This window comes from Rhamphochromis longiceps, linkage group LG9, assembly GCF_057381845.1.
Source record: "Rhamphochromis longiceps isolate RC_006_pf linkage group LG9, R_longiceps_female_GT1.1, whole genome shotgun sequence".
Taxonomy (NCBI): Eukaryota; Metazoa; Chordata; class Actinopteri; order Cichliformes; family Cichlidae; genus Rhamphochromis; species Rhamphochromis longiceps.
The window spans coordinates 12170404-12179936 of record NC_140565.1 but is presented as its reverse complement, the minus strand read 5'-3'; the positions used below and the strand labels follow the sequence as shown (position 1 = coordinate 12179936).

Sequence of the window (9533 nt, the reverse complement as noted above, 5' to 3'; positions counted from 1 at the left end):
TTAGAGAGCAGCATTGTTCTGATTAATATACTGTAAAGCTGCTTCTAGCTGGTGGACTGAGCCGCCTCACCTTTCACCTGGCTCACGTCACACACCTGGAGAGACTCGACCTCCACCTGTGTTGCCTCACGCGAGATGATCTAGAGGCTCTGAGTCAGTTGCTACCAATCTCACACGCCGGACACTAATCGCATGCTCGCTGCAGCAGTCATGTGACTCGTTGTTTTTCAGTCCAGGTGCTGCCCTCTCTCACTGCACTGACCGAGCTTGATGTGTCATCCAATAAGGAAGTGGGAGGTGTGGTCCACCTGCTGGTCTCCGCCCTCCCTGCGACACAAATGAGGAGGCTGCCATTCAACAGCTGCTACATGAGCAACGAGTCCTTCACTGCTCTGGGTAACACACACACACACACACACACACACACACACTTGTTTATTTATAGAAGTTTTCCTTCAAGTCATTCTCCCTGAATACCTCTTCCACCCTCTAGCCTGAAATGGTGAAAACTTTGTGTTTATGCATCAGCCCTGGCGGTGTCCTATCTGCGCACGGTGGATATTTCCTGGTGTAAAGTGGTTGGCGGTCACTTGGCGCTCCTGCTGGATGCTCTGCAGCCATCAGTCGTCAGCGAGCTCCGTCTTTGCAGCTGCGAGCTCACCACTGATGACATGCAACATCTGGGTAACTAACACACAATGACATTATACTTTTTCTTTTTTGGTCTGTAGTGGATCATTAGGCTGCATAAATGTATATTAAGACAAGTAAAGCCTGAAGGAAATTGATATTTCTTTCATTTATTTCATGCTGCCAGCATCTGTAGCTGTCGTATAAAACAAAACAATGAAACTATTCGGTGTTATTTTTGTCTCCATCAGAAACATTGTGAACAAAACAGTAAAGTGAACAGGCATAAAGTGATCAGTTATCAATGGGTCCTCTTCCTCTGTGCAGCTGCCGTGTGCAGACGGGGCTGTCTCTCCTCACTCCGTGCACTGGATCTGTCCTACAACAGCTTGGTGGGAGACAACGGTTGGTGCAGTCTGTTTGCAGCAGGAGGTCTGGGCTCTCTGGAAGACGTGGATGTCAGTTTGCGACCTTCAACCTCTGCTCCGTGCTCAGCCTGGCTGCCCGCTCTGCTCCGAGCTCTGCCTCAAATTTCGGCGCTGGCTCGACTGGCCATGCAGAGGTGGACAGCTGACTGTCAGGAGAGAGAGCAGCTCAGGTACTGTCTGAAAAAGAGGAGCGTCCTGCTGGAAAGGGATCCAGATTTACAAGACACATCATCAGCATGTAAAGGGAACAGTCAGGAGAGCCTAGAAGAGAGTCAGCCTGAGGAGATTGGAGCGGACCGCACTGGAATTTACTGTCAAAGAGCGACCCACTTTGTTGCTTTATTATTATTTTTTTAAGTCTCTGTTACCACAAGAAGGTCAGTGTTGAGGTCAGCTGCATCACGTCTGATGTAAACTGTGTCACACGTGATGGTTTCAGGGAATACTGGGAACTTACAGAGTTAAGCACAGCTGGTGTGGGTTATCATATTTGTCGTCTCTCACCTTGGCTGCAGGGTCTGGGTCTTTCCAATGCAGCAGTCCTAACACTTGAGACACACATGCCGAGAAGTGGGGATACCTGGAAATGGACAAAGGCTTTCAGCAGAGTTTTAAAGCAGCTATTCAGGAAAAGAGCTGTGAATTATCTGCATACCTTGTTAGGTAATCAGCTATTTTGGGGTTCTTTAACAAATCAACCAAAAGGTCGACTGAGTATTTTCTCGTCAGAGTACCTTCACCGTTCACGATGATGTTGAGCACAAGCTGGAGCGTTTGATGGATGTTCTTTGCATCAAAGAGCTACGAGGAAATCCCAGAGAGTAGAGACAGGATATTATGTGAATCAGCATGAATGTTGTTTGTTGTTCAACAGATAAAAACAAGAAGAGAAAATAGAAACAAAGTAAAAAAGGAACAATTGTTTCTGCCGTTAAGAAAAAAAAATGAGTCATGGCAGAGACCTGCAGAAGTCTTGAGTCTCATTTGATGACATTTTGTCAGATTGCCTTGTAATTTAAAAAAAACAAAACTGTTTTTTGAGCAAAAGTTCTCCAGGTTTTTTTGGAGTTCTTTCAAAGTTTTCTTATTTTTGGACGTTAGCTGCTTTTTCACTCTTTTTCAGTCCAGTCTGTGCATCTGAACATTTACAGAAAGATTTCTTTGTTTCGTCTTTAGACACTTTGTTAAACGCAGATCCCAGCAGAGTTCACCTACCTTCTCTCCAACCTTCTCAGGTTTTGTGGATATTATACATGGTTATGCTGAGAATATGTCGGCTACTTTCCACTGGAAATGCCTTTTGGTTAAACTGTCAGCGAGGAATTTGCACTGTTACATTTTTATATAACTTTAATGCAAAAAAAACAGCTGCTTGTTTAAGTGAAAATACACTGATGGGGTTTTTTTCTATTCATGAAACAGGAGTGTGATCAGTTTAATAAAAGAAAAAATAACCATAACCAAGATATGAGGGGAAATCTTGGACAAATACAAGCAGACTGGAGCAGCCAGCGTTCAAAACACCGACGTTCAAGGTAACAGAAGGTTCCCGAGCCACATCCACCCAGCTGGTTTCTGTGTTTCTTGTGTATTTGTGTACACTGTGACTTCATGGCTGTCTTGGGCTCCAGCTCTTGTTTTGGTGTCTCATTAATTTGATTTAAGCTACTGCAGGGACATGAAACGCAACACGATGAAGTGGCTCCATCTGCGCTAATGAAAACACCATTTTTAATTACAGGCCACTGCACACATATTGAAATAGTTATGTACAGTTCATATTTCTGTTGGTAGTTCTAGAAAACGATCTTAAAATCCACAAACCAAAAAACGGTTCTGATTATTTACCAGTTCAAACAATAAAAATGTCCTTGGTGTTGGTGTCTTCTATACAGGCTCTTGATATACAAACTATAAGATAAATACATCCTAGTTTTATACATCACTTCCAACACAACCAACCTCAGGTGTGTTCATTACTCTACGGGTTTATTTTAAAGTCTGCTAATGAGTGACATGAAGTTTTATCAGTCCGGTGACCTGTCCAGGGCGTATCCTGCCTCTCACCCTATGACAGCTGGGACAGATTCCAGGACGTGCAGAAGAAAATGGACGAGTGGACGTTTTATCATCTCCAGAACAATACTCGTGCTGGGTTTTGTATGAAGTGGTCACAGGTAGTACAATATGTGTGAACTCACCAAAAATGGTTCTATAACACAAGACATTTAATTTACACAAGACATTGATCCCACCAGTGAGATATTGAGATCACTGGTGCTGAGAGAAAAGCCTTTTGTTACCAGACTTCTTTAACCTGCTGCAGTTGACTAGTTTCCTGCAGGATTGAACCACATTTGCAGTGAGTACTAGGTCTTGTCAAAGTAACTGCTGACACTTCACTGGCATTAACACGTTCCCTATCCTCCTTACAACTAAGTTTAACTTGATGTGATTTTAAAAACTAACTTTTACAAAACGTATCCACTGATTCGGTTTGACTCTGGTTTCTAAAAAGATGGCGGGACATGTTTTTACTTAATATTGTGTTTGCTTTCCTGTGACTTCACACACTCGTGTGGTTTGTCCACACACAATCTGGAGCTACAAGAATGACCTGGATGACTCAGCACGAGTGATCTTCAATGATCACCGTTCTGTTAGCGCACAGCGTGCAGTTCTCACAAGTGTCTGCTTGGAGGTAAAGCTGGGCTACAGCGTTTCTATGCTGTTGTTGCCGGGAGGCGTGAAGCCCTTTCCAGATCCATCAGAGCCAACTCTCTGATTTCTTCCAGAATAGAGTACAGACTGGGAGTTTTGCTCTGACGAAACTCTCTTTCCTCTTTGGAGAGTTTGGGGCGCCGGGCTGTCTTCTCCTGAGCCAGCGCCTCTTCATTCTGACGCACCACCTCTTTGACCAGCTGACTGCGGCCCTGAGGGCTGGGCTGCTGGGACTTGGCACTGTGGTGAGGCTTGTTGCTGATGACCTCGAGGTTTAGACGGTCAGCGTGGCAAGTTGAAGAGTGGACAGAAATACGAACCTGAAGAGAGCAGAGAACGTAAGTCACAGTATTCCTCAGTTCGATCACTACACAGTAATGGCACCTACTGAAAATAGTCTAATGGAATGCTATGCAAAGACAGGCCCACTTAAGGTTTGTGACGTAATATATAACAGCAGTCCTCTCAGCACTGTGCGCAGCGTCACAGCTAAGTAGACAGTGGTGTAGAGTGGAGAAGTTTCCGACTGTGCCACAATTTTGTTCATAAATAGGATAAATTGGATACGTATGTTACACACACGTATCCAATGTAACAAACGTTCATCCATCCGTACACGAACTTTCTTTACTGTGCTTTCTAACATTCACACGACGTGGAGACTGGAGCAGAGGGGGAGAAAAACATTCATTAACACTGTGACCTCGGTCAAGTGTCACAGTGAGGTTGTTGTTTTGTTGATTTGTTTGTTGAATATCATCATCATCTCTTTGTTTGATATGATCATAGCTTGACAGCAGTCAATGCTGTGGTGGACAACTTGTGTTTGGGCTAATGTTTCTTTCTATCTTGTTTTGGCCACATGTGTCATCCATCATCATCCATCAGTAAGCTATGTTGTTAGCATTGCCTTTGCCCTTTGACATTTATGACCCCAGGATAAGTCCATGAAAGAAAGAAAAGATGTTGATAACAGTGGAAGCAGCAGTACTCTGTCACTTTTTCATGTCTTAAAGCCAAAGATGTGAGAATAACACACCGTTACTTCAGTTTCTTTTTGTTAGCTAACCTTAGGGTAATGTTTCCTGCTCTTTTTGCTTAAATCACATGCACTTATTCCTCACAATCATCGTGTGTAACATGCCTGAACTTAATATAACTTGACGCCAGTGATGGGCAGCAACGCATAATTAGATTACTTTTTTCAAGTAACGAGTAAAGTAAGGGATTACTGTTGCAAAAAAGGTAATTAGATTACTGTTACTGTCCCGTAAACACGCTGCTCTACTGTGTTACTAAACCGTGAGTTTGTTTGCAAGAGTGTCTCATGACAATGACATAAGTGCATGCGACGTTTGTGGTAACAAACGTGTGCAGAGCAACAATGGATCATTTATCGAGTGCGAGAGAGAGAGTGCGACCGTGCAGCGTTTAAAGGCGTTTATGTGAAAACAATTACCGCCCACTGTCATTTTTTATCTCCCTTTACAAAAAGGTTTGTGTAGAAACGCCACAAACTGGAAGCATTACATTTCTTGTCTTGGAGGAGAGCCTCCCCCCCCACACTTATGTTTTTGTTTTCATATAATATTTAAAAACAATAAACTGAATAACTTTAAATGATTTATTTTCAGGAATCATTTTCGTCTCATTCATCTTACTGACGTTTTGTTACCTTGAGATTAGCTAACAAAGCAGCAACCACACAACACTTTATCACAACAAGATCATAAAACGTCTCTTAATGTTGGACCACAAAAGATCCAGTAGTCGTATGAACCTGTGATTCATATACACTCATGCATATATATTTGGAATCGTCGCCTTTAGGCGCTGCATTGCTGGAAACCTTCTAAAATGATTGATTAGCGTTTTCTGTGACTTACGGTGATGTGGTCAAACAGTTTGAAGGTGGAGGTGCCACAGCTGGAGGTGGTGGTAATGCGGTCCGGGTATTTTCGCACAGTGCCACCCTGCCAATCACAGCTGCCGTCCTGTCCCGCTACCACCACCAGGCCCTCTTTGTTCTTCAGATACACAGGCCCCCTCACACCATACCTGTGAACAACATGGCTGTGGTCAGAGGCAGCCTTACTTACTCAGTGATATTACTCAACCTGCTTTGCGCCCTGTGATTTTAATCATTACATGGATTCTACAGCCTTCTCAAAATGACCACAGGTTACATTTTAATAAACTGTTAATATTGCATATCCCTGTAACACCACAAGCATGGAGAACACTGATGTTATTAAATTACACTTTCCTTGCAATAAACAAGCAGCAACCTCCAGAGGTTAGCTAAGCTAACGTAGAAGTGCCACAAACACAAGGCTGGCTCCAAAGCACCGTCCCTCCCCACAGACTCAACTTCAGCAATGCAATTAACTTATTTAAAGCCTGGTAGAGAAAAGATTCGGGGTTTTAGCCGATTTTCCCTGCTCACAATAAATGTTTAAGGAATTAGTTTAGTAAATTTATACAATTTAAAACTCATTTTGAGGTTTTTTAAGAGAAAATAAAACTAGCGTGTATACTGTTAAATATACATTGATTAGCGTGCAATTACATCTTCCAACAAATTCATTCATTGTCATAAACTTTGAATTCGTCTATTAAAAATACACGAGTGGTTGGCCGTCTGTGAGCTGCTGTACAGCTCCATTAAACAAAGGAAAAGAAGAAGACTGCAGAACAAAACACAGGACTGAAGGTTCTTACTCTGGGATAAACACCAAGACACCGTTGTCTCGAATGGAGTAGACAACAGCGTCAGCCACACAGCACGGGTCTGTCTGAGGGTCTCGTTCTCTGAAAAACAGACACTGAAACAGTGCTGTGGATCGCATTTGGGCTGCCTGTGCTGCCTGCAAATGAAACACAGACGTCAGCACAGCTTCTGTTAATAGAGTAAGAGGTGAATCATTGAAAAACACAAACAATAAAACACCCCTGACCCTGTTCTTGCTGTTGACATGGTGAGCCATTTCCTCCACTTCTTTGTTACTGGCTGGTGCTTTACCAGATACAACGCCCCTCTGCATGTGCAGGGCTGCGGTAAGAAGGCGGTGCACGACAATGTCTGCGTACCGACGGATGGGTGAGGTAAAGTGTGTGTAGCGATCCAGAGCCAGACCTACGACAACGAAGCAAATATCAGCACGTTAGCCTTCTTTCTAGTTCTCAGTCGAATAATTCTTCACAAACAACAGACGTTGGACAAGTGTGTGCAGACGTGTGATGGATGGACTGACCCACAGTCACACTGAAACTCTAGTGCAGCCAATAAAAGCTGTGCAGCGGTATCGTACCATAATGGTAGTATTGGTCTTGAGGATGAGCACCAGTGGAGAAGTACAGAGCCTGTGACATAGCAGTGGTGGCCATCATTCTGAACAACCTGTTCACCAAGGGGTCCTGTGGGTCCACAGCTCGGTCCAGTGAGGCAGCTAAAGCCTTGTTGGACCTGAAGGAACAGAGCCAGAAACCAGGGATGAGTGAGGCCTCTCATCTCAGCAGTCAGTGACACAAAGCTACTTGCATCACCATGTCTCTTGTCCTGGGACCGGTTCTGCTGTTGGTTTAACCCCCCCCCCCACAATCCTCCAACCGCACATTCATATTTTGTTTTCAAACTCCATTGCAGTTCATTCCACGCCTCAGATCCTCAGACCTTTTGTAAACAGTTAAACAAATAAAAGTTAACTGTAATAGATTACAGGTTGTAATTAAATAAATCACTGCCTCTTTTAAAAAACAGAAAAACAAACCATCTTTAATTATTTGAGTTGTTTGTTTTGTTCCCGTGTGAGAATATTCAACACTGCTCTCTGTGCAAAACGGGTTTAAAAGCATAAACAGCTGTGGGATCCTGTTTGTCCGGGATTTGAACCGGGGAACAAACTGCGGCAGGATCAGCGTTGTGCCGAGGTCGGCATCGCCGACAGCATGTGTTCCCCCTGCGTGGCGAGCGTTCGCTGGGCACGGAGTGTGGATCCAGGTTACGCCGCCTCCATTACAAACAGTCAGACGTGGAAGTAGTGATGTTTTAGTTTTGTAAAAAAGTGAAACCTGAGTGTCGTTACATTACCATTCAGTTTAAGGGTTACAACAGAAAATGAAATATTTATTGTCCTCTCGTGGTATCAGACGGGATTATTTTAACAAACGAAGGACATTTTGCCTGATAATTATATTTATCCTGTAACTTTACTGTGTAAAGAGCTAAAACCTCCAAAGTTTCAGGAGTAGTTAGTCGTTATAAGAAGTGTTTGTGAACTGAAAATCAAGAATGTGGGATCCTGTTTGTCCGTGATTTGGACAGCCCAGCGTGTGCTCCCGACGCAGGGGAAACTAATTCTGTCGGGGAGACCGACCTTGCCACGACAGCTGTTGTGAAGCTGAAGCCAAAGGCAAGATATGCTTCATCATATGTTCTAGTCTTTGGTTTGGAAGCATATTTGGCTTCAACCTCAACCTGAGCTGAAGGAACATGTCTTCTTCTTGTCTGACTGCTCATGTGACACCTGAGTGTGTCCCCGTGTTATCAAACATTTCAGGTTCACACACTTGTGTGTCTGAACATGATGTGCGTTGGACTACAATATGCATTTCCTCAGTTTCTATACTGAACAGTCAAAAACATTACCTGGTGTCAATGGTGAAACCTTTGGCCTTTGCAGTGTCCACCAGCTGGTTGAATAGCTCCTGTTGTGGTGGTGGGTGACACCTTAGAAGGGCCTGGTTGGGGAAAGCTTCCTGGATCTTGCGGGCCACCCAGTGGTTGGCGTAAATCATGCACTCTGCCACGGTCTCATGGACCTCCAGGGGCTGACGAGGGACCAGGGCCGTAATGTTCCTCTCCTCATCCAGCTGGGCACCCACCTGAAAAGGGAAAATGCTTCTAACGTGACTTCAATGAAAAAGAATATGAAAATGCATCAGTGGGCCACATTTTACTACAGTTTACTTTAACTCAGTTGAACATGCACCATTCCACCGGAACAAATGCTGCACGGAGAACCAAATGTGAATGAATCTCAACCTGAAAACAGTCTACTGTCTTTCCTACGTTCAGCTCTCTATCATACCAGTAAGAACACATATCCCTAACAGGCACACAGCTCTGCTCATGGGCACAGAAACTCCACCGATCTGCTGTTCATGCTTTTTGTTTATAGTGGACAGCCAATCAGAGTTTAAGTTAGCTCAAAGGAAATGTGCCTTAAAGAGAGAACAAAACTTTTCTCAGACTAAGGATGAACTGAGGGGACCCAAAGCACTTCAGCAGGAACCAAAAGAAGCCAGAAAGTTTGGATTTGAACACAGTTTTGGCCGTTTTATATAATAGATCAAGATGAAACATCTGTTGTCCTTATCCTTCAGGACAACAGATGTTTCACCAGCGGTCAATAATCCAGCTTTGTCAAGATAAGAACTTGATTTTTGGGTGGCAGCTCAATCATTAAACACACTTTTAGAAATATATTGGTTTTTCCACTATCCCAGAAGCAACCCGAGAGAATCATTTTTACTTCATATCAATATTCTGTGTGCGTACAGCCATAACAGGAATGCAATAACTGAATAATAAATAAATCCAAGACATCCTATTAGAGAGCATCTTATAGAACAACAGGAATTGTCCATATGAGGTTTTAACAGATGGCCGACCAGCCGCTGTAGATAAATGGCTGTGATCTAATGTGAAAACTGTCAGTGGTTTCACAGTGGAGTGCTTGGTTTCTTTATTCC

General features: G+C 43.6%; 2 protein-coding genes across 3 annotated transcripts in view; one reads left to right on the top strand and one right to left on the bottom strand.

Moving 5' to 3' along the window:
- On the top strand, window positions 1-2651 carry LOC146661828 (leucine-rich repeat-containing protein 31-like). Of its 2 annotated transcripts, XM_085418292.1 has the most exons (4): window positions 1-153; window positions 232-396; window positions 529-684; window positions 958-2651. In XM_085418292.1, exons 2-4 carry the CDS (start codon window positions 339-341, stop codon window positions 1413-1415), a joined length of 672 nt encoding a protein of 223 aa, XP_085274418.1. In that variant the 5' UTR covers window positions 1-153; window positions 232-338; the 3' UTR covers window positions 1416-2651. The 2 variants fall into 2 exon arrangements, with proteins under 2 accessions (XP_085274418.1, XP_085274417.1); XM_085418291.1 differs by having other exon boundaries at window positions 1-396.
- Window positions 2652-2767: 116 nt separating this feature from the next.
- Window positions 2768-9533, bottom strand: part of LOC146661827 (DIS3-like exonuclease 1) — a 44489-nt gene continuing 37723 nt past the window's right edge. Inside the window, exons 12-17 of the mRNA XM_085418314.1 lie at window positions 8428-8663; window positions 7091-7245; window positions 6737-6915; window positions 6501-6646; window positions 5666-5837; window positions 2768-4099 (exon numbers count right to left, since the gene is read on the bottom strand). Of these exons, the coding sequence (XP_085274440.1) occupies window positions 3782-4099; window positions 5666-5837; window positions 6501-6646; window positions 6737-6915; window positions 7091-7245; window positions 8428-8663 (1206 nt within the window). The 3' untranslated portion in view covers window positions 2768-3781. The remainder of the gene's footprint in view (window positions 4100-5665; window positions 5838-6500; window positions 6647-6736; window positions 6916-7090; window positions 7246-8427; window positions 8664-9533) is intronic.